This window comes from Lineus longissimus, chromosome 6, assembly GCF_910592395.1.
Source record: "Lineus longissimus chromosome 6, tnLinLong1.2, whole genome shotgun sequence".
In the NCBI taxonomy this organism is placed as follows: Eukaryota; Metazoa; Nemertea; class Pilidiophora; order Heteronemertea; family Lineidae; genus Lineus; species Lineus longissimus.
The window spans coordinates 19,716,326-19,741,124 of record NC_088313.1 but is presented as its reverse complement, the minus strand read 5'-3'; the positions used below and the strand labels follow the sequence as shown (position 1 = coordinate 19,741,124).

General features: G+C 41.7%; 3 protein-coding genes across 7 annotated transcripts in view; 1 reads left to right on the top strand and 2 right to left on the bottom strand.

Moving 5' to 3' along the window:
- The window catches only part of LOC135488963 (disintegrin and metalloproteinase domain-containing protein 9-like), a 51,485-nt gene extending 35,596 nt beyond the window's left edge, over positions 1 to 15,889 (bottom strand). For all 5 annotated transcript variants that reach the window (XM_064773972.1, XM_064773975.1, XM_064773974.1 and 2 more), the window contains exons 1-3: positions 15,778 to 15,889; positions 12,376 to 12,479; positions 5,252 to 5,328 (exon numbers count right to left, since the gene is read on the bottom strand). In XM_064773972.1, the coding sequence (XP_064630042.1) occupies positions 5,252 to 5,328; positions 12,376 to 12,479; positions 15,778 to 15,829 (233 nt within the window). In that variant the 5' untranslated portion in view covers positions 15,830 to 15,889. The remainder of the gene's footprint in view (positions 1 to 5,251; positions 5,329 to 12,375; positions 12,480 to 15,777) is intronic.
- A 1,444-nt stretch (positions 15,890 to 17,333) lies between these two features.
- Positions 17,334 to 21,662, top strand: LOC135488965 (transmembrane protein 180-like). Its single transcript, XM_064773979.1, has 7 exons — positions 17,334 to 17,420; positions 17,985 to 18,677; positions 18,993 to 19,104; positions 19,253 to 19,349; positions 19,618 to 19,789; positions 20,048 to 20,241; positions 20,614 to 21,662. Exons 2-7 carry the CDS (start codon positions 18,007 to 18,009, stop codon positions 20,844 to 20,846), a joined length of 1,479 nt encoding a protein of 492 aa, XP_064630049.1. The 5' UTR covers positions 17,334 to 17,420; positions 17,985 to 18,006; the 3' UTR covers positions 20,847 to 21,662.
- Positions 21,663 to 22,511: 849 nt separating this feature from the next.
- Positions 22,512 to 24,735, bottom strand: LOC135488968 (uncharacterized). The gene is made up of 3 exons (XM_064773983.1): positions 24,568 to 24,735; positions 23,989 to 24,025; positions 22,512 to 23,568 (listed from the first exon to the last, which is right to left on the bottom strand). Exons 1-3 carry the CDS (start codon positions 24,634 to 24,636, stop codon positions 22,868 to 22,870), a joined length of 807 nt encoding a protein of 268 aa, XP_064630053.1. The 5' UTR covers positions 24,637 to 24,735; the 3' UTR covers positions 22,512 to 22,867.
- Between the last annotated feature and the right edge of the window lie 64 nt (positions 24,736 to 24,799).

Genomic DNA, 24,799 nt, shown 5'->3' with positions numbered 1-24,799 from the left:
ATACTGTTATTTTAAATGAAACACCAAGTCAAGTTAACGCCAAACAGCTCAAAGGAAGATGTTTCCTAGACAACAATGCGAAACAGGCAAGTCCTGAGGCGAATGTGCTCTTCCCACTTTATAGGACCATACGATACCTCCCTGTAGGCATTAAGTCTCCAAGCGTAAACTCTGATTACAAAGAGGCTCCGCAATCCTCACAGAATGGTTTCTTAAAGAAGGATAGCAGAGCCAGTAACTTCCACGCACAAACTGATGTGCTACAGAGGGGCTGTGGAGAGACATTAGAAAATGTACATTAGCGTTCTGGCTGTCTGTGTACATTTCATAACGTCACTTGCTGTGCCTTCTAATGGTCTACACCGTACATGACTAACAGGTACCATGCAGCCACTGAGATGACCAGCTATTCCTCCTTTAAAACATATTTTTAAATATTACATCATATTCTGCGTCGTCATTGCTCTATGACATTTTGTGCCGATGTGTTGTTGTCTTAAATGTCTGTATTATTTCTTTTCTGTTTTGATCAGCAAAGGTTTTGACATACATCACACGTCTCATGTTTCGTCTGCTTTGCTTGAAAATGCTACAGGGTGCCGAGTTGTGACTTGTTTGTACCTGATCAGACTTTATGCCTGTCTCAGCAGCACGCCCTCTTTTGAGAGCAATTTAACATAACATCAAAGTTTGCATCACTCGAGGATAAAACTGCATGGTAAGCAACCGCAGCTCTTAATTGACCGTAGGCAGGTGTGTAAGGACATTAGTTATGGCATGACTTGGAAACATGTCCCCAAATAAAAAGCTTTTAAGGAATTTTCCCAATAGAAGAAGGCACTTTTCCCAGGCACCGGAACAACATTTAGCACAACGTAGGTGTGGACTTAGTTGCATCAAGGATAGCTCTGATCTAATCTAGGTAACTGTTTGGGTCTGCAATACCACTTTGGATTCTGTCAAGGCATTTACATGTCAACACAGTCAAGTTTATATTTGTTTCATGATTGCATATCTCACTTTAAAGAAAGGGCCCTGGATGGTACTGTCAGAAACATGAACAAATAGAAGTTTACCTCTTCAGCATGAAAAAAACTAAGGGGAAAGATGAGGAGCGTTTCAATGGCAGAGACGGGTCACGTCCTCTGAAGAACTGGCTGACATTGGCTTGTTCACGTCCACAACATCAAAGAAGTAATGACTTGGCTAACAGAGACCTGGGAAGGGAAAGGCGCAGACATGCATTCAGGTCATCCTCAGGTAGCAACAAAAGATAAAATGCATAAAAATACAAAAAAGGGCAAAGCTTGCCCACTGAACAATTTCATACATGGAGACCCTGGGCAGCTAAAGTTGTTCAGGATTGAAATATGGCCAAGGCATCTAATCAAATCTTTGACATATCTTCAAAAGCTTGGCGTATCATACTCGGTTTCTGGATTACTAAGGGTAGCAACAAATGGAATGAAACCTTTTCTCAATGAGCATCTACAGAAAGTTCATTTGCTTTAGAGGCTACTTTCAGTATTGACTTAACAACAAAAAGACCCTATGAGATCTGATCAAATCCGATGTGGACACTCGGTCTAAATTTTCCAATATTCGTTTAGAGAGACCAGGGGAGAATCAGGTATATCTTTGAAATACTATCCTTAAGTTCAGCGCTGGTAAGGATATATGGGTCAGATGAATACAGCATCTAAGTTACTCCCGGTATTACCTACACTCAGCAGATGCTGGAGTGCTCCTGAAGAGTTACTTTAGCTGGCACTTTCCCCTCTTGCAACACAATACTGTCACATAATATTGCTTATGCCTCAGGTGAAGAGGCAAGTCCTTGACTGACCTTGGGAGTTGTTGACATCAACAACAAGGATTGAGAAGGAAAGAATGAGTTCCAAGTTACAGGAGAGACCTTCCTTCAACATATTCTATAGACTGTATGAGGACAACAACCTTGCCCAAAGCACTGCAACAGTGAAGCCTATTGCATTTCAATTTCATACCAGGTTACCAAAGCTACTGACTGTTGTCAACAACAAAGTCAGAAAAGAGATGATTAGATCCAGACTGGATTTAGCCCTGTGTCTTTAAACTGACTGTGCCATGAAGCAATTATCATCAAGGTTAGCATTAGCGGCAATTTGACCTTGGACTCTGAACAAGAAACTGTACTATGAAGTGAAGCACAAAGAAAGCTTTTAGCCAATCTTGCTTCATAACTCACTTAGGATGAGACTGAATGAAAGATCTCAAGAATCCTAGCTGAAAGGAATAGGCCTATTGTGATGAGCTCATGTTTACATTGTCTTGCCAACATCAGGATGACATTCTCCACCAGAAATAGGGATGTCACTTTTCTGGTTTTGTTCACAACATCAATGGTGGAGAGAAACATAAGAAACGCATTAAGGTATCTTGTGAACTTACAGCAGATTTTGGCATCTCTAACACATTGGTGACAATGTCAATAATAGCATGTAATGTACCCTGGATATTGGTTACCTGGAAGCACTTTCTACACAGATGATACAATGAAAGTCTCAACATGACCATATTGAACTGAATAGAGCAATGAGAAGAAGAATGGCCCTTGCATCATCAGTCCCAAAATTTTTGGCTTTGAAAATTTGTCAGAATTTGTCAGAATTTTGGGTCAGGGTTAGGGTGAGTTTCAACTTTACGAAAAAGATGAAAAAATTTTTAAGTCCAAATATTTTTTTCACTTTTTTTTCCTGCTCAAAATGAAGAAACATCATCAGTCCCAAAAAATTGTTGACTTTGAAATTTTTTCAGAATTTTGAACTTATGAAAAAGTTCAACAATTTTGGCAGAAAAACTTAATCATGCATTTTGTCCCCAAATTTTCAACTTCACTAACGCAACCACCCAGGTAATGCGACCATTCAACCTCGGTCCCATGTTACCGGGGTTCCACTGTAAATGCAAACAGCATGGAGGCAAGAATTATCAAGAGGTTATCAAACCCATTAAAACTTATCAGAGACTCAGTCACAGTTGTAGTTGAGTCTGCCCCTCCCAGCATTCGTGACAAGTGGCAGCAATCTTTCGTTCCTGAAAACGGAGTTGGTTCTTTCCTTTAGCAGCTATCAAACTCATTACAACTTATCAACCAATCTCTTACATTGTGGCACTGTGACTCATGTCTGCAAACTTGGGAAAACATTGGTTGAAAAACCGACAAATCTCATACCCAACCTATTAAACGTCCTTTAAAAAGTACTCTCAATCCAAATGGCGGAGTCAAGGGATTTTCATGGATATGACCATCAACCTCCAAGGCCAAATAAAGCCAACATGCCACTCCCTTGGATTACTATAAGTAGCCTAAAGGAATGGGTGAGTTCAAGACATGACCGAAATAAACGATCTATCTGTCACCCTTGTCAGTTTCTCGATCTAATCAATCAATTCTAAGCCGATCAGTTGCTGACTAGCCGTCAAACTCTATCATGTTCAAAGGCTACCATAGCATAGCAATGGTATCAACTCAGCTGCAGATATTATAACTCACAACATGGCCAATCTACAGCAAAATGGCTATGAAATTTGAATGTTATAAATCGTTTGGTAAAACATGGGCAATCAGGACCCAAGTGGCAATAAAGTTTGTTGTGAAGATCAACTGGTTAAATCGTATATGTTGTCATAAAAATCATGAATCATCTTTAGTCTGGAGAGTTGATTTATGTTGAAGATAATGCTTATAATAAGTTATGAGGTAGTTTTTGTCTTTTGGGTAATTGGTGTTTTTCTGACATACAGGTTTTGTACAAACTTGATATTGGTCTACCGTTGCAGTATATTGCAACTATCTTGACACAAATAGTATATCAGAAAGTGCTGATCGAGCACTTTTCAACAAACATAGTGTCAATAGGTGTTGACATGAATATTTTGGAATAATGTCTGCCTGCTGCACTTGACAATCATCATGGTACTATACAGTCCTCGTAGCTAAAGTAAATGGCTTACTGTTTTATGAGCTTCAAAACCTAACCAACAGTTCATAAGGCAATGTGATTTGTAAAATCGAATTCCCTGATAGCGGCAAATGACCTGGGAAACCGAAAAAGGAGATTGCCATGGTTTGTCTAGACTTTTATCGAACATGACATAAAATAATCAACTTTCGATACCTGCCGAATCTGCCGCTGGGTGCATCTGTTTGTTTCCCTGCATATTGCGAGACCCTATGGTTTATTGATATTAAAAGGTTTTCATAATGCCCACGCACTTCTGAAATCTGAACCTATCATGTCGGGAGTTTTTTTCTGTTTAGTGCATTAATTCTGGTCGACATGATCAAAGTCTTGTTTTCTACTGCGAACGGTGAAGTGTTCGCAAAGCTTGAATTTGGTTTTTTTGAGCATTCTTCTTGCGTTAGACCTACTTCTGTGTTTGCTGCTGAAATGTAATGGTGCATTTGAGTTGAAATATCTTTACACTTTAAGACACAGCTTGCAAACATTAAACCCATGGTCAGTTTCGGAAGTTTTTCACCCATGATCACGAAGACATCAAGAAAAAATAAAATAATGTCTGAAAAACATTCTTGTTTGATTGTCTGGGCAAAAACATTCAGCAACATCCAATCACATGCCTGGGGACCAGCAATTAGTCCTGGAATTGGTGAACAATCGAAGGCAATCACATTCAGTAAAAGCAGATGTCAAAACTAGAATGAATGTAACTTTATCACAACATCGAGGAGATGCCTGGGAAAACCATTCATGAAAAACCAGAGCCTGACAATATTTGCTAAAGCGTCTAAGGACAGGATCAAACTCTTGCAAAAGAGGTCTCTAGCAGTCTTGTCTATAGAGTGGGTATATTACATGCATAGTAACCGGAGTAGTAGCCTCCAAAGGAACCTGCATAATCCATTCTGCAACTCCAATTTTTCTCCATTACGAAACATGGAAATGGGAGGATTTTTTGGGTCATAAAAAGTGTTTAGTGAGACTTCCCTGAGCGCTTACTGATCTGCTAGAGAGCATCAGAATATCTTCAGCGGCATGAAAGGTTCAGAAAGCGGATAAGATGAACTGGCCTGGGAAGTCTCTTTCCATTATGGAATGTACAGGGCCTCTGGAAAAGCTGTTAGCTGCATTCACTCATACATGCTACAAAGAGGAATATAATCATTACTGTGATGGGAAGCTGCCTCATCGTTATCTGTGGTGAAGCTGTCTGCCAATAGGTGGTTCTTGAACGATAAAAAACCTACCTGTTCAGGTGTAGATCAACAACGATCTTTCGATTAAACGCCGTGAAGGCTAATTCCGTCTTTTTCATGTGACCATTCTGCAAAAGAAGAGAATGTAAATGAATTATTAGCTAGAATGAAACACACACAACTCAACAAACCCATAGCAGCATACTCCATATGCACTCTCTTTCATTGCAATTGACAGATACCGCCAGCAATGTTTTTTTTGGTCTTGTCAGTCTAGACTTCAGTTTAGAACAGGTGGCCGCCAAGATACTAGCGCTGTTCAGCTGTACTGAGCTGATGGATGAGAGCAGACAGTTCAATTGCCTTGTTTTACAATTCACTAGCTTATTATTGATTCCCGAAGGTAGTTCAATATCGACTTCATCAAGGGTCGCATCGAGTGCAATAAGAGCGCTGACCACTGAGTCATTCTCGAAAGATGAGTGCCAATATGTGACCACACATCTCCATCAATGCATCATCGCTTTGATGTCGACCACAATGTTGTACGTGTTCAGAAGAAACAGGATACCCTGAACATGAAGGAAGGAGGGTCAAACATCTAATGCCGGCAGACCACAGTCATGTTAAGAATTCTGTAGTTATCGCTTAGCATTCCTTGCACCACTTCTTACAGCTAATTACCAATCCCTTGCCTGGCAAGACAAAGCTAAATCAACCACATCCAGACTTGGCAGCGAATCTTAGATAAGACCATTGCCTTTCCCTGTTCAGATGACAGCCAACAGCTCATTGCCAATCCAATGTCTTGTCTTGTACTGAAGACAATGGTAAATGGACTGTAGCAAGACTTAGGAGCAAGTTTCAGATAAGACCAATTCCTTTCCCTGTCCAGAGGCAGTAGCTACCAATGACTCAGGACTCACAGCTCTTTGTCTTGTCTTGTACTGAAGACAAGGCTACATGAACTGCATCAGGACTTGGCAGCAAATCTATTTCTCTGCACCAGTCTTTCCCACAAGCGTTAATCATAAAAGTGGTGAAGTAGCAGAAATGTGCACTTGGAACAACAGGCAATCTAACATCATTTCGATGCTTTATTCCCTTCTCAGTTAAAGTATTGAGTTTGAGAAGAAAGCCACCTGAGAGAGCATGGCTTAGATTCGCATTGGAAACAACCCATCATCAATGTGTTTCACCTTGGCAAAATAAGCTTGGATTAAAAAGTGAATTCCAATGGTGAAAAAAACTTGTAGGTAAGTGATGGTTCTGAAATAGCTCATTAGAATAAGCCTTTGATGAATCCCTTTCACCTTTGGCGAGAGTACGGCTTACTTTTCACTTGAGAAGTAATCGCTTTCTATTGGGTGAAGGAAGACATGCTGCCTCCGAAGCCAGCAGGTCCACTTATCCCGCCTTCAAGGAGGAATACTCCATGGATAATAACACTTCCAAGAGTAGAATGCTTGTAAGAAGACTGTGAGAAGAATACCTCTGTTTGACCCTTTTTGCAAAGTGTAAGTTTTGTCGTCACCTGACTCTCACCTGGGCAAAAGTACTTATGATGGGAACAGAATTTGTTGCAGTGCCAAAATCTGCTCACCTGAAACTCAGAATAACTGCACTTTTACGCGCCCTGTTATACCTTACAAAGCAGAACACTTCCACAACCTTTTTGGCTCACCGTAGGGGAGTCTTTACAATACCGCAGTGTCCGTCGTCCGTCGTCGTCTGTCGTCGTCCGTCGTCGTCGTATCCTGTTTCAAAAACAGTGGCACGTTTCTTAACCGCTAAGCCTATGAACTTGTAACTTTGTACACAGGACTCCCTTGGTCAGATGACCTGTGACACTAAATTTCGGTCCGATCTGATTCTTAATTTGGCCACCAGGGGGCCGAATGTAGATATCTAAAAAGTGTGATATCTCGCTTATTAATGACTTGTTTGGAATAAAATTTTTGTGGTAGGTACTCATAGCAAGGATACATCATATATCATACGGGTTTTTAATTTGACCTACTTTTCAAGGTCACAGAGGTCAAATGGCGTAAATTGGCTGTTTCAGTGTAACTATGGCACGTTTTTCAACCTCCACAGTTATGAACTTGAAACTTAATACATATAACCCCCTATACCAGATAACCTCTGGTGCTGAATTTCAGTCTGATCTGATTCTCAACTTGGCCACCAGGGGGCCGAATGTGGATACCTAAAAAGTGTGATAATTCGCTTATCAATAACTTGTTTTCAATAAAACTTTCGTGGTGGGTACTCATAGCAAGGATACATCATATATCGTACAATTTTTTAATTTGACCTACTTTTCAAGGTTGCAGAGGTCAAATGGCATAAATTGGCTGTTTCAGCGTAACTATGGCACGTTTCTCAACCGCCACAGCTATGAACTTGAAACTTGGTACATATAACCCCCTATATCAGATAACCTCCTGTGCTGAATATCGGTCCGATCTGATTCTCAATTTGGCCACCAGGGGGTCGAATGTGGATATCTAAAAAGTGTGATATCTCGCTTATTGATGACTTGTTTTCGGTAAAACTTTTGTGGTAGGTACTCATAGCAAGGATACATCATATATCATATGGGTTTATAATTTGACCTACTTGTCGAGGTCACAGAGGTCACAACGCAGACACAGATATGGCCGAAATTGCATGTTTTGTGTTTTTCGTGTTGTGGCAATCCAAAGGTCGTGAGTTCAAACCCCGGTCAGGGACGGCCAAAAATATTTTTTTATTTTATTATTTTTTATCTTTTCCCTTTTGTCTTTTCTGACTTGTATCTTACATTTTCTTGATTTTTGGCTCACTGTAGGGGAGTCTTATGTAATACCGCAGTGTCCGTCGTCCGTCGTCGTCGTCCGTCGTCGTATCCTATTTAAAAAACAGTGGCACGTTTCTTAACCGCTAGGGCTATGAACTTAAAACTTTGTACACAGCACCCCCTAGGTCAGGTGACCTCTGACACTGAATTTCGGTCCGATCTGATTCTCAACTTGGCCACCAGGGGGCCAAATGTCGATATCTAAAAAGTGTGATATCTCGCTTATTAGTGACTTGTTTTCGATGAAACTTGTGTTGTAGGTACTCATAGCAAATATACATCTTATATCATACGGGTTTTTAATTTGACCTACTTTTCAAGTTCACAGAGGTCATATGGCGTAAATTGGCCGTTAGAGTGTAAACTATGGCACGTTTCTTAACCACTAAAGCTATGAACTTGAAACTTGGTACATATAACCCCCTATATCACATAGCCTCTGGTGCTGAATTTCAGTTTGATCTGATTCTCAACTTTGCCACCAGGGGGCAAAAAGATATCTAAAGTGTGATATCTCGCTTATAAGTGACTTGTTTTCGATAAAATTTTTATGGTAGGTACTCTTAGGAACAATACATCACATGTCTTACGGGTTTTCAATTTGACCTACTTTTCAAGGTCATAGAGGTCATATGGTGTAAATTGGCCGTTGGAGTGTAAACTATGGCACGTTTCTTAACCAGTAAAGCTATGAACTTGAAACTTGGTGCATATAACCCCCTACATCAGATAACCTTTGATGCCGAATTTTGGCCTGATCTGATTCTTTATTCGGCCACCAGGGGGCCATAATGGAAAAAGGAAGAAGTGCAATATCTTGCTTATTTGAGTGAATTGTTTTCGATAAAATTTTTATGGCAGGGACTTCTAGCAAGGATACACCACATGTCCTACGATTTTTGGATTTGACCTCCTTTTCTAGGTCACAGAGGTCAAATGGCGTAAATTGGCCATTAGAGTGTAACTATGGCACGTTCTTAACTGCTGAAGCTATGAACTTGAAAGTTGGTACATGTAACCCCCTACATCAGATAATCTCTGACACCGAATTTTGGCCTCATCTGATTCTTGATTTGGCCACCAGGGGGTCAAAACTGAAAAAGTAGGACGTGCAATATCTTGCTTATTAATGACTTTTTTTCGATGAATTTTTTATTGCAGGGACTCTTAGCAATCACACGATATTGATCTTGTTGAAGTCATAGACAATTATTGGTTGGATCATAAATTTATATATACTGCCCTGTCTTATTACTTGACATCAATACACATCTAAAAAAAGTCTTCATGCCTGATTGTGTTCACCATATTCACCTCTAAACTAAGCATGATCCTGCCTACTAAAAGATGTATACGGTGAGCACAATGGCCCCTGGCCGTTTCATTTGTGTTTGTAGTTTAGTAAGCATTCAAACTTCTTGGGCAAACTTGTTGCAAAAAGATTCAACCTGAAATTACCACAATTTGGATGTTTTTCTTCTATAAAAACCCAACTTCATCACAAAAAGTAAATCGCAAACAACATTTCTAACATTTTTACAACCAGAACTACGCAACAGATTCTTCTAAAAGCAGGTTGGTTTCTCTATCTACCTGCCTTTCCCACCTTTCAAACCAGACACTAACTACTATAAGCCATTATATAAATCATATCTGTGTACAAATTATCATACATTCATTACATGCTTCATAAATCAGCTTCTTTAGCAGGTGAAAGTGGCTCACAAATTAGAGATTTTTGTTGCAGCTGCATGCAATAACGGTTGCTGCAATGTGCTTTGAGATCTGGTGTTTGGTGGCATCCTCCCATAGCAAGCCTTTGGAGCATCAGGTACTTCACCTGTGATGACCCGCAATGGGAGATACTTGTCTCAAGTGATATTTGTTGCCTGTTGCTGCAACTAAAATGTCTTGTCAGTGAGAGCATGTTAGGAAAAAACTAGTTGTTTCCTCTTTGTAACAGATAGGGCTGATAGACTGATATTGAAAAGCTTACACAAGAATCGAATAACAGGGAGTCATCGCCCTGTCCCACGTGGGTGGCCACTGCCCTGGTAACACCCCCTTCACAGAAATAGATAATGAATTAAGGGTCCATTAAGAACAGCTACTAAGCAATCATGGGCAATAAATTTGAGGAATTCCCTTTGTTGGTGTTCAATGTCCTCTAAGGAACCATCAACTAATAACATCCTGAACCCTTCACAGCTCTCCCCACCCTGCAGGGTCTTATTAGTCATGTTTTTAGACTGGGGAAGGGGGCAGATTGAAACATCTCTCTCGCATTCTGAGGCAAAAAGACTTTGTCCCATCAGCTACGACCCTGCTGCCATCATATGAACGCCACTTAATGCTGTTCCTACTTGAAAAACATTCAGCCTGAACCCTTTCCCTGGCCCTGCTATCACAGGCACATGGAAAACACTCAATCAATGGATGAGTCTTGTCAGTTGGGCTAGAGTTTTGATGCACAACAACCCCAATCTACCTGACCTCTTGGCCGGGCTCCAACTGGTTGAGTTGCATAAGGGTTGAAGGGCTCTGCTGAACAATAGGGATTACATGAACAAACATAGATCCAATCTGGATGAAGGATGAGCATGCCACTTTACGAGATCTTATCTAGTCCTGGCAGCGTTAGTTCATTTAACCCTTGCGTGTTTGCCTGAGGATGTTAGAAGTCTGAAATTGGCCAGACGATGTTTAAGATGAAGAATTTGCCTAGGGGTTGTATTTGCACTGACAGGAGGAATATTCATGCAAACAGTAACTGTCTGCTTAGCATCACACCATCAAAACTGATGCCTGAAACTGGCCAGATGACGGTAGCTTATTGGTCATTGGTAGGGGGAGGGGGATAAAACACCTCTTTATACCTCTATCAGATTTAAAATTGAGCCAACATCTGCATGACTGATTGTATTTGTGACAGCCCTTTAAGGGTTAAAGGGACAGTCGGCTCAATTACTTAATTGGCAACTGAGAGGGCTGTTAGGAGTTATTCAAAGTAATATAATGCTCATCCTGTGATGGACACGACAGGTCATTTATAAGGATCTATCTTGATAGAGATCTCAATCGATTTCTATAACATTCATGAACAAGCGTAATACGACCTGTGAGAATCTTTATGGTCAACTTATCCTGTGGTTATCCTTTGAGACATTCCTCAAACCACTAAACACGCTCAATCGAAATCACAATGAAACTACACTCGATTGAATTTCATGAAAGAAAGGAATGGTAAAATTATCTGAGTATTGCTGGCCTTGCTTGAGAGGAGAGGGCAGACTTATCACATCCGACATGGTTTCACAGATTTCAACATAGGCAGAGACACAGGTTGTGGACAAGCCATCTATTGTCCAAACTGTTCCAAGCAAGTCCTGGGAATGCTGATTAGTCAAAGTGACTCTAGCCTACAGATCCTACCAAGACAATCCCATCCGAACCTTTCAAGTTCATCTGTGATGCGACTTCAGCCTCCCTTTAATCATATCGTCGCACTATCGATCGTGCTTTTACAATTTAGAAAACGACAGTAACATGATACCGAGCGTAGTCAGCGCTCGTTGCTAGGCACGAACATCACAACAGGTCCCTCGCTACCTTTTAGAGAAAATCAATTCCACGGATGCTCCGGTTCTTTTAAAGATAAATATCGAGCAAGGCGTACTACTGTACGGTAATGGAGATAGTCACTATTTTAAAAGCACACAAGAGGAAACAAGATGTTTGCTAGCTGCCGAGAAGGCAGTCTTGTAGGCAGTCTTGTAGATCGTGTGCAGATCTGTGCCATCCTGTCAATACTATTCCTGCAGCATGTCCTACAGCTACAGTTCATTACCCATCCACGGTTACTGCCATTTCCTCACCTGAGAGGAGGTACAACATACAAGGTGGTGTCTGAGTAAAGTTGCCATAGCATGCACAACTGTCTAATGTACAAATATCGGATGTTTGTTCACTGCAGACAAGGTAAATACTTTCACTTCTTAAAAAACAAACGTTTTTTCTGATGTCATACAGTCACATCTTAAAACTCCCCGGACTATGGCCGTCTTGAAACTCATTCCGTCTCATTCCTTCCACAAATTTATGATTTAATAGCCGTGCTGCTGTCAAAACCACAAAATGACAGGGCATTTCCAGGAATTCGAAAAAAGACAGGGATGGCGACAGGAAAATTTGAGGCCGAACTGGATTTTAAGCATCAGGATAAAAGAAAGGCATGAAAAATATATCACTCTTCTTCAATACGGATGAGTCCAAGCAGTGTATGACCGCCCTGTCTTGGTGCAAGGTACCTGGCCGATGGTTCTTGACTACTTACATGAAGTAATGTCCCTGTATCCCTGCGATAGCGCAGTCCTCTTATATAAGGTACCGTCACGTCATAAGTATGAAATTCCTCTCTACTTTTGTCTTCCTGTAGTCCTGAAATGGAAAGAGATAGCACTCAAAAATGCGAAAAATCAGAAAGATTGTGTGAAGAGCCAAGACAAGATATGAACTATTTGTAGGAAAATAATGGTCCTCAGCTAGTTGGTGATAGCTAAATTTTAGATAGTTGGATATTTGCCACCAAACTTTCATGTAAACATTGAGTCCCGGATATTGCAAATACATCAAGCTTTTTTGAGATGGAGTAAGTTTATAAAAACCAATAGTATATAAAAATCAACACGGATGTTGTGATTATACCAAGTACACAAGTAATAAGCAATGAAAAAGTCTAAAACTGTGAATACTGTATGGTGTGTGGGTAGTTGTTAGTCTAAAGTCATCTTCTTGACATAAAAACATATGTCATGGTAGATATCAATTGAAAAACCTATTACAATACACAAACGTCTACCAGCTACAACTAGACCTGGCAATTCTGCAGATGTAACCTATAATAACGTACAATGTAGGCCAATGTATCTATACCACACCAACTACACTTGATAAATTTTTCACTTTTTATGCCATTCTACATGTATGTATTCCATTTTATTCAGGATTAATTACACCTTTTCCAATTGTGTTAAATGCACATGACATACTGCAAATATCACTGACATGATATCATTGACGCAGTGTACATTTCTAGACTGCCTCATCTGTAGGTTGGGACATGAGACATGGAGACGAGCAATAAACGTGGTTGAAGGCCTATCTTTTCCTCCGCCTCGTCCTCCCGACACGTTCTTTGTGAACCCATCTTCCAAAGAAGTCATCAGGAAACACAATGTATAATAAGATCCAAGAGATCATCAGTGGTCAGATTGGCTTGTTTCATTCTGACCCACCTTATCTCACTATACCCCCACATTACTCTATCTTCACTCTCATAAGGTCGTTGGAACTCTATTTCCTATCTTGGTGTTTCTGCTTGAATGACCTATCAAGGTGAATATAGAGTATGCACATGATATGTCATCATGGTGTCTAAAAGAACTGACCTTCTAAAGGTGAATACAGAGTATGCATGTGATATGTCATCATGGTGTCTAAAAGAACTGACCTTATAAGGATGAATATAGAGTATGCACATGATATGTCATCATGGTGTCTAAAAGAACAGACCTTATTAGGATGAATATAGAGTATGCACATGATATGTCATCATGGTGTCTAAAAGAACAGACCTTATTAGGATGAATATAGAGTATGCACATGATATGTCATCATGGTGTCTAAAAGAACAGACCTTATTAGGATGAATATAGAGTATGCACATGATATGTCATCCTGGTGTCTAAAAGAACTGACCTTATAAGGATGAATATAGAGTATGCACATGATATGTCATCATGGTGTCTAAAAGAACTGACCTTATAAATGTGAATACACAGTATGCACATGATATGTCATAAACTAAAGCATGATATTCTGGCAATTTTTAGGAAAAGGATGTTGATCATCATCATACATGATTAGATCATTGCTATCACTATACATGTATTTGCAGATAAAGTAATTTTTTATCATGGATTTTGTCACCACCCCCAATGATCATGAAGTCAGATTTTTAAAAAGAAGTTTTCAAGATAGGTATCTTTTGCATGTCTTATCTCAGAGTGACCACTTCGACAAGTCCAATATTCTATCATTCCAAGATTCTATCAAGCCAAGATATCAATGCATTAGTTAGACTGCCCGGAAAGGGACTGAAATCACCAGTTTTAAAGTTGAATAAAGGCCTACAGTCTCTATAGTGACAGAGCCCCCTCCGCCCCCCTCAACATCTTGACTGAGGGTCAGGATGCACTTTAACAAGACACTAACCCTTTGAAAGTGCTACCACATGTTTGTAATGGGGCTTAGGATTCAGACAATATTGATAAACCAACTTGTGAAGAAGCTGAGCTGGGATTTGGTGTAATCCAAAAATATACAAACTAGGTCTTCATTGTACGCCTATAGCGAAGGGTTGGGCGTTTGTGGTTTCTGAGTCTGAGGGGGTTGGTGTCTGTTGACTGTGCTTTAAGAGAGACTAGGCATGGCGCCAGTCTCTCTCAGAACTAGAAAAGGTTTTATAGTCAGGTTACTTGAGAAACTGGAATATACTATACCTAAAGTGATAGTGGATGAACCCACATACATTTACCATGATTGTAGCTGGCCATTGATGAAGACACTCACATTTGAGGTTATTCACTCAGGCAAACTGACCTACCCTTCCGGTCACGATGGCCTAGTTGTTAAGGCGCCCGCCTCGTGAACGGAAGGTCGAAGGTACGAGGCCCGCTGGTAACCTCTTTCCGATGCGGCCGGTTGGTTAGCCGCCAGCTAGTTAAATATAGGGTACAAACTGCCTTCTCGCCAGGCGCCTGGCATTAGAGATAGGAGTTTGGAAGTGAAGAGTGTCTCATAAGCCAAAAAGCTGGCTGGCCCTTTCATTAGGGGTGACACTATAATAAACAAACTTTACCCTTCCTTAACTGGTCATCATACTCAGAAAAATCCATTCACTCTTCCTGAGGTCACCAAATATTTGCTCAGTTGGGAAATGATAATACATGTATAATCAAACCTAGCCTTCCCACTAACTGTGCCAAAAGAGGCCTAACTACAAACAAGCTATTTCTGTAGGGTTAATATCAGCATGGTTTCTGTTTGTTAGTAAGCTACTAGTAGGACTCAGAGGCCTACCCTATAATAAAACCAACATACAGTGAAACCTCCCTTAGCGGACACCTCTCTACTAAGGACAACCTCTCTATTAAGGACACTAGTTTTAGTCCCAAATTGGTTGTTGCCATTCAATTTGACCTCTCTAATCAAGACACCTCTTTATTAAGGACAGTACTTTTCAGTCCCAAGGGTGCCCTTAATAGAGAGGTTTTACTGTACTGAGCTAGGCAATGTGTATTTAATCATATAGGCCTACACCTACATGACACAGGTAGGAGTAGGTGGGATACAGTGTGTCTTTATCTATACACTAGAAAACCCCCCCTACAGAAACACCCATCTAATACATCATGGGGATGACTCACGCAAGCTTCAGGAGAAACCATATCATATGCAGCTGATGTGGCTTCGTTATTGTGATAATAAAGAAGGACAAAAGTGCACCAGGATACAAACATAATGGTACGAAACACCCGGCGACCAGTTGTCATAACTCATATCGAGAATGAATGAAACTGACAACTAAGCAACTGATATTTCGATGGGAGTCAACGCCTCAACAATTTAACAATGATACGGTATGTTAAACGTAACCTATAAGTAATATACATACCTCTTATACAACTAAGAAGGCACTGCAGGAATAATAATTTAATAAATAACATCACATTTGTTGTTAATCCTCACACAGAGTCTACTCCTAACCACCATCCTATCCCTAGCTCACTATGAAGTCATTTCCGGTTAAGTTGAGCGTTAGTTGATAGGTTGCACTTGATATTCAACCTCAGCTGCAGGCTCTTTGGTAAAGTGGGCGTGTGCTGTTCACATACACAGTAAAACCTCCCTTAGCGGACAGCTCTCTATTAAGGACACTAGTTTTGGTTCCGAATTGGTTGTTGCCATTCAATTTGACCTCTCTAAGACAGTACTTTTCAGTCCCAAGGGTGTCCTTAATAGAGAGGTTTTACTGCACACCGGACGCGCATACTTGGGCATCCCAAGGAATCAGGCGTCAATGACTCTAACCCGACTCGGATGACTGTTCAAGTCGAGAATGAAACACATGACGTTCAAAGCGTGAGTTGTTTCCATCTGATGATCATGATTGATCCTTAGCCGCAAAACGTGTTCGCGTCCACAGTGACATTGAGGTTCGAACCCGCAATCATCCCTTAGGAAAAATGTGTCTCAATCACACCATGGTTAATCCACAATTCACCATGAACTGTCAGCACTTTACCATGGTGAACATGGTAAACTCTGATTTCACCATGGTGGATCCCTGATCATTTTCGTAAGGGTAGAAGAGGGGGCCAGGTTGTGTATGTCTTCACAAGCATGGTGAGATGATAGCTCAGTCAAAGGCAGTGGGCCCTTTGTGCCTGAGGTAAGAGACGGCAGGGGCGCACTCCATTTCATTGCAACCTTATCCCTTGATGACCTGACCCCTTAAATTTTTAGTCTGGTGTTTTAACAAGACATGATACCAGTGAACGCGTTTATTCTGACGATGTAACTCCGTATGTCTCCCCCATCCTGAAGCTCAGGCCAACACTCGTCCCGGTGCTGGGGCGGGGGACGATTTCCAGCTGGAACCCCTGAACCAGCTCCCGCAAACCCGTCATCCAATAAGTCAGAGGTAGCATGTCCTCAAATTTGCGGTTTATCATATTTGTACTATTCAACCAGCATGACTCCCATGAGACGTCTTGTGTGCGTATTACGTAGTACTGACGGTCCACGGCAGGGGAGCTAGGGAGGAAAGACTTTCGTTGAAAATTGACCACAACTTGGTATAAGTGTCCTAAAAGACTGATCCAGATTAGCCTTTTAATGTAATTAAGGGTGACTTTGATCTCCTGCGCTCCTCAGTCAGATGGACAGCTACAATCCTGGAGAAAAGACAACCTGGAGCATGTCGAAAGGTAGGCCTACAGCTTACTTGACCCTACATTTTGAAGGAAGAAATCATGATTTCAGGCAGCCAAACCCCCCCCCCCCCCTCCCATGTTAACTATAAATATCCTAGTCATGAGCATCTTGATCATCAAGATTGCACATTGTCAAGATCACCCCGCCGCATCAAAACCAATGGTGGACTATCCCTTTAAATTTCCATTGCTGAGGTTGATTCAGTGCTGCCATCTACTTTCAAAGATGGTCAACAGCTGATCATCCGCACGGGAGAAGTTCTGTCGATCAATTTTGATTTTAAGCCCCCTGATTGTGATATTTGTAAATCAATTCATGATGGTGAGTGTTGTTAACGTATTAGAAAAGATTGTTGGTTTATTTAAATGGTGATCAACTCACATAGAAGTTACTTAACGGTGGGTTTTAGAATGGTTTCGGAAGTAGTATACATTTGTGTGCGTAAATGTACACTATACATTACATTGTATTCCCTAAATACATGTAGACACCATGGCTGGCCACTGACTGATTTTTCAGTCTCTCTAATTTCTTTTGTCTGTGTGTGTTATGCCGCTGTCACTAGTTGACTGACACTGCGAGAATCTGTAACATAGTCTGTCTGTCTCGCAGAGCAATTTTGAAAATATGTTTGTTATGGTACTGCCAAGGCTTGGCAAGAGGCAGAAGAAGGAGGTGGCACCCGGCTCACACTTCAGAATTCCGTGGACCTATAGATATACATCCGATCATCACTCCACAATATTCTCAGTTTTGTTTCTCCTTTAGCTAGTTTCAGCTTCAGAATAGAGGTACCAGTACTGAAAAAATAAACAAATGACTGAAATGTTGTCTTCAGTTCGTATCCATTCATGCCATGCTCAATAAAGTTGTTTCTACTTTCAGATGTTATAACTTCTACAACAAGATGGCGCTAGAGGTCTGGTACGGGTCTCTGGCCCTGTTCACCTCCATTCTACACAACGTATTCCTCCTCTATCACGTCGAGGTCTTCGTCTCAATATACAAGATCGACAAGACGTCATTCTGGGTCGGCGAGACGATATTCCTGATATGGAACTCGGTAAACGATCCGTTATTCGGCTGGTTGAGCGACAGAAAGTTTCTAAACTCCAAGTCCGGTGAGCCAGGGGTTGTGTTTCGTCGGATGTCTGCACTTTCTTGGAATGGCCCGTTCTTCTGCCTCTCATTCCTGGCATTTTGGATATCGTGGACGAACCCATCGATACAGTTCGTGATCTGTCTGTGCCTTTATGATGGATTCCTCACCATGGTCGACTTACATCACTCCGCCCTACTTGCAGATTTAGCAGTCTCGGCCAATGCTCGGACTACTTTAAATTCCTATTGCTCAATTTTTAGCGCAGTCGGGTCTCTGAGTGTTTTTATATCTTACGTTGCTTGGGATCGCGGAGGCAGTAAAACGACTTTTAGAGTATTCTGTGTGGCTTTGACGATTATTTCATTGGTCGGTTTCACTGTGGGGACGAGGATGTTGAAGAAATACTGCAATACGAGGATAGAGCTGCGTGCTAAGAAACATGATGAGGATAGTCAAAAGGGGCTTTTGGCCGCTATGTAAGTTCATGAAGTTTATATCAGTCACTGGCCAGGTAAAAGGGGCATCAGTTATGTACATCTTCAAAGTTTTAAAGTGACTTGCACAAGGTCACTGAGTGGTATACAAAGTGATTTGCTATAATCCACCGGACGTCACTAGCGATGTAGCTCTTTTGCGCTTCCTGACTCCGTCTGCCATAACATCATACAAGTCGTCTATACTGATGCAGTAGATTGGTGCTGTACATTATCTCTCTTTTATGAGATGAAGTTTAATGATATTTATGCATGTAAAGACGTAAGCTCTAAAATACAAATGTGATTCTATTTCAGTGTTCCAGATGATGTTGCTCATTTGCCTGAGAGAGCTGTGCTCAAAACATTTGTCAAGCAGCTACTGTCACATCGCAACTTTGGGTGGTTTGCTGCCATGAATTTAGTTCAGGTGAGTATCACATGAGCAAGGATAATCTAACATCAGATTAATCCTGGCTATCACACGTGCAAAATACTGACAGATTTTCCCAACTGACAATGGGAAAAGAAAAGATCTACTTGTTGATATACTGATGATATACCATTCTCTCTTTCAGGTATTTCACTGTCATTTTAATAGCAACTTTTTCCCGTTATTTTTGGACCATTTATTGGGTGATGCCATATCTCAGACTGGTTGTTCCGTACTTCTAGGTAAGTATCAGTGGGGCATGGTTCAAGTACACATTGCTTAGCATTGAGGAATCTCTGAAGGACAACTACTGACACTGTTAAGTCTTTGTGTCTTTGAGAAATACCCAAGGCTACTTCCGTTCAATCATGAGTAAAATTGGTATTGAACCAATATTAAAGTAGAGACAATGTCACAACCAGTTACCACGAGGAGAGACAATGGCACAACCAGTCACCACTAGCAGAGAGACACGCCACTTTGTCTAATGATTCTGCTCTATCTTTTCAGGGATATCTTTCATCGCTCCACACATCAACAACCTGTATTTCTTGACGCTGTGTCGTCGTATGGGAGTTTATGCTGTGATACGAATGCTATTCTTTATCAAACTCATTCTCGCCATTGTCATGCTGCTGTTGGGACCAAGTTCAATTTGGCTGCTGGCTATTTTTATCGCAAGGTGAGTAAATGTTGTTTAGTGGCTTGTAGTGGACTCTTCCCTGGTGGAAGTCCACATCAGTTGTCCAAGACACCCAATTGGCAACCTACCCTAGTGGTCCGAGTCACTAGGCCTATATGACACCATGCTCTTACTAAGCCACAGTGATACAGATTCACATGAATGAATGCTGCAGAATAGAAATTGACTGTTGGCATGGTGTTCTTAACTGAATGGATAATTCCACGTATATTTCAAAAACTGATTGTTTCCTTTCAGTAATCGTGTTTTTACTGAGGGTACCTGCAAACTGCTGAACCTGGTGATCAGTGACTTGGTCGATGAGGACTTCGTCATCCATGGTCGGAAACAGGCTGTCTCCGCTCTGATGTTTGGCACATCTGCCTTGGTGTCGAAACCTGGCCAGACCCTTGCCCCTCTCTTGGGTATGTGGCTACTGTCAGTACAAACAGGTAAGGAAACGGACCGTTTTGGTAACAGTAATACTGGGGAGCTATCATTGAGATTAGTGCCGAGTCATGTGAGATAGGAAGTGAAATCTCTGTAAATTGTACATCACAACACGCACAACACAACAGCCGGACCAATAAATGCTTTATAGCCGGAACACACTTCAAAGCATATACTGTTAATTATGCAGCAGTAACTGAGATTGCCAAGTGTGATTCAGAATCAATGAATTTACTTTTGATTGAGGCATTGTTAGATATGGCAACAGATGGTGTGTATTCTGCATATAGGGTGTTTCTGCGATGAGAACATCTGCAGCTTGTAGTGAGCCGTTTGTTTTTTTTAATTTCTATTCTAACTTTCGTTTCTTGCAGGTCATGATATTTTCCAATCGGGGAACGCTGACGGCTCTATTAAACTTAACCTGAAGGAGATGGATACTGTTGCTGCTGAGGCGTATCGTATGGGAGTGTTTTCCCTCCTCATCTACATCCCAGTAGCTTGTGCCATATTCCAGCTGTTTGCCTGGTCACACTTCACACTTCACGGTCGACGCCTTCATTGGGTGAAGTCGGTGCGTGCGGGGGCAACATCAGATACTGTTTGAGCTTTGCTCAGTTCTGTTTTGCTCTTCAAAGAGACTGCCTTCATTGGGTGAAATCAGTGTGTTGTTGAAGAACATAAATAATAAAAAATTTATTCGCGAACAAAGATTGATGGATCGTGATTTGGAACATTTTAAAAACTTTTCGAAGATGAATTGAGATTTTCACAACTACCAATGTGTTTGTGTGCCTTTAAGATTATTTTAACTGTTTGATATATTCATGTTTAACGGCTTATAATGTAACCTTGAAGACTGTGCCTCATGGCAGTGGATTATGACTCAAGTGTGTTCTAAGTACTCACGGTGAGTGTTTTGGTGCCTCTTTGTCAATTTGTGATGGCTGATAAATACTTATTTTTGTGTGGTCCATATCAGGGTATGTCTTGTCCTGGGTGTGCTATTTTGTTGAGAGAGAGAACTATTTTGCTAAAGTATAGGCCTATATATTGTACCTTACGGTTTGTAACCACTGATATTTTAAAGTTAGGTATGCTACATGACTACAGGTGGTCATGATGAGGTTCCCTATTTCAATCAGAAAATGACAAATCATTAAGTGGAGTTATATTTTGTGATTGTTGATGTCTTGTAGTTTGCTGGTTTCCTACTTTGTTTCAGTGCTGGCGTAGTGTCAGTAGGTGTCATCACTATATACTCTTTGTGAAAAATGGGCTATTGGCGATATGAATAAGCTGTGAATCAACAACAAGTAAATTATTCTTATGTTTATGTTTAGATGGTGCCAAATTATTCCAGCCCGGTGATAGAAATACTTAATTGTTGTTTGTTGAAAATGGGTCAATTGCAATAAAGTATAAGTGCAAAACTGAGGTTGTTCTCTTGAGTTCTGTTGTAGAATGTAGTTTATCTGGTTGTAGCATGGTGTCTCTACTGGTTGATCGAAACCACCGTGGCACAATCAGTCAAGGATTTCTAGGGACACCACTCCACACCAGGGAAATGTCTCTATTTGTTGCACAAGCTGACCAGGGCCCGGGACGCGTGCTCTTGCACATTCAGTCAAGGGAGAGTAGTCTGTTTTCGCTGCACAGAGACATGTCTCTATTCGCTGCACAATCGGTCCAGAGACATGTCTCTATTCGTTGCACAATCGGTCCAGAGACATGTCTCTATCCGCTGCACAATCGGACCAGAGACATGTCTCTATTCGTTGCACAATCAGTCCAGAGACATGTCTCTATTCGCTGCACAATCGGTCCAGAGACATGTCTCTATTCGTTGCACAATCGGTCCAGAGACATGTCTCTATTCGTTGCACAATCAGTCCAGGGACATGTCACAATTCGTCCACGGACTCTTCTCCGTTCAGTGAAAAGTATGATAGTTGACCTCTTGTACATCGTTACGTTCTCCTTGGACGAATACAATACTTCTGTTGGGACTGAGTGCAAGTTCACGAGACTAATATAGGGTGCATGGTGCTATCAGCACAACTGTAGTGACTGGCATCAGAGCATCTCAAAAGGTCCCCTCTAACCACTATGTCTTTGTCGTTGTCTTACGCATCTTCCGGCGACACGACGAAAGCCCCTTCGACAGGCACGGCGCTGTGGTTGAGTTTGCCCATTCTGACCAGTGCCCTGCCTGAAGTCTGAATCTCTGAACAAACCGAAAAAAATGCCCTCGTGAAATAAAAACTACAACTTATTGTCTCATATCGTTTATTATCAATGGTTTAAAAATTACTTGGCTTTGTTAATACCGTCGTTTAGACTATACAAATACCTGCCAAGCTTCAGCGTATTTGCGTGCACAAAACTGCACTGCAGCAATGTTTATTTCTAAGCTGAGTCACAAGAAAACTCAATTAATACGAACGGGGCTGGTTTTTTAAAGAACTTCAGCCTCATGAAAGATATCCAGCGAAATTTAGCTGTCTTCACTAAAGTAACTTAACAGAACATCTCCCAAAGCATTCCATTTCGTCATCTTATTCATAGTGTCTGATATGGTGAGGGACGAGGCCGATTCACTGCGTCTGGAGTATACTCAAAGGGTGCCTAACCACTTTGCCTTCGTCTTTGCCTCACGCATCTCCCGGCGACACGACGGTAGCCTCTGCGACAGGAGCGCTGTGGCCGAGTCTGCCCGGTCTGCCCATTGCCCGTTCCAGACTGACCCGACGTCCCCGAGTTCGTACCCAGTGAAGACTCTGGCGGGGACGGGTTTATCCAAGTGCGTGTGCAAAGCTTGCCTTTCAGCCTGAAGACAGACCTCCTCTGCCGTGATCCGCGCCTGCCGTTGTTTCGGCATTTGACAGTCCCAGCAAAATGATTGACATTCCCATTATGGTCAATCCCCATTTCGACCTTCTCCTGACTTGTCTCAATATAGTCAAACTTGTTGTTGTTCTTGGTCAGGGTGTGCACCTTAAACTCGTCATCGGTGATAAACTTTGAAGAGGTCGTGTCGCGGTTTCGGAATTCTTCGGAAAGTTTTCCGCGATCGGCAGCGTTTGTCTCAATTATGGTGAGGGTGTTGGGAAGGGCATCGCGGATCGGTACATCGTCACGTCTGTAACCATTCCGCGCCTTCTGTAGAGCGAATCTCTCGAAATTCTCCTCCCATGCTTTACCACGCAGGTGTCTGAAGGACATGTCCCCAACGTTGACCACGTGTTTGTTGACGAATTTCTGTGTCATGAAGGAGAGCAACCCCCTGGCCAACACGGGTGGTGTACGGACGTGCCTGATGAGAACGGCTGTAATAAAGAAGGTGTAAGTGAGGTTACGACCGATTTTCCTGAGCCCTGGTTTTCAACGGGTGGTGAACGGCTGTGCCTGAAGAACAGTTCATTGTAACGATCTTGAGGGTTACTCCACTTGACTACTATCGGTGTTTAAATAGCCGGAGGTACAAAAATGTGTAATAGGTCATTACCAAGTAACGGCCCTTAACTATATATATCATAAACCAGATGCAATCATAGAAAAAATTCCAAGACGATGCTCGGCTGCCATTATATAAAATCTAGAGTGCCTTCACATTATACACGTCAACCACACAGTGGTACGACTATATCGTGTTGTACACGGTGAAATGTACTGGTCATAATTCAAATAATTGTAAATATATTCCAGAAAAGAGACCACATGCATATAGACTGACTTGCTATACTTACCATTGGAGTCGAATTCATCGCCATCATCACCAGTTCCCTGAAACGAGTAATATGATAAAATGAACGTATCCCTGCATTCTGGTTGTGACTTTGTCCTCAAGGAATCCCAATCAAGGACAAATGGAAATTATGAGTATGATCTCGCTGACATTTGCCTCAGTATGTACACAGCTTTCACCTCAAATGGGCAGAAAGAGTAACAAACAAGGACCTGTGGAAAAGAGGAAGGACTTCGTCGACTCTGGAGCTGGATCGGACCGGGCACACACTGAGAAAACCGCCATCTAGACTCCCAGGGCAGTCCACTTCGTCATCCTATTCATACTGTCTCATAGGGTTAGAGACGAGGCCGGTCCACTGCGTCCGTAGTCTAACCGCCATCCAGAATCACCGGTCAAGCTCTGACATGGAACCCGCAGAAACAGCTAGTGTCGGTGTCTCGAGAGTGCAATGAAGATCATGGATCACTCTTGGTAGGAGCTGGACAGGATCGGCAAGGACTGAAAACAGTGGATGAAAATTGTTGGCGGCCTGCTCTCGGAGGAGCGAACGGCTCAGTGCCTTTGAGGTGTAATTTACCTGCGAATTGATTCTCTCGAGTTCTGCAGTCGCTGCCGCTACAAGGAGGAGAAGCACGAAGAGCTTCATCTCGAGATGTCCGTACGATATCAGTGCAAGGATGTCCTAATCTTCTGTCCTGTGACAAACCTCTCGAAATGACTATTGCCTTGTGGACTCTTGGCCTATATGAAGCCTTTGTAGAAGCCTACTTCGCGCAAACCCGGATATAGCCATTGGGGAAGATTTGCTC

Coding starts and splice junctions, on each gene's coding strand:
- LOC135488965 (XM_064773979.1), top strand. CDS start 18,007: ATGGCGCTAGAGGTCTGGTACGGGTCTCTGGCCCTGTTCACCTCCATT. Junction 19,105..19,252: donor CTGCCATGAATTTAGTTCAG/GTGAGTATCACA, acceptor TCTCTCTTTCAG/GTATTTCACTGTCATTTTAA. Junction 19,350..19,617: donor TGGTTGTTCCGTACTTCTAG/GTAAGTATCAGT, acceptor CTATCTTTTCAG/GGATATCTTTCATCGCTCCA.
- LOC135488968 (XM_064773983.1), bottom strand. CDS start 24,636: ATGAAGCTCTTCGTGCTTCTCCTCCTTGTAGCGGCAGCGACTGCAGAA. Junction 24,026..24,567: donor TCGAGAGAATCAATTCGCAG/GTAAATTACACC, acceptor TACTCGTTTCAG/GGAACTGGTGATGATGGCGA. Junction 23,569..23,988: donor CGATGAATTCGACTCCAATG/GTAAGTATAGCA, acceptor TCTTTATTACAG/CCGTTCTCATCAGGCACGTC.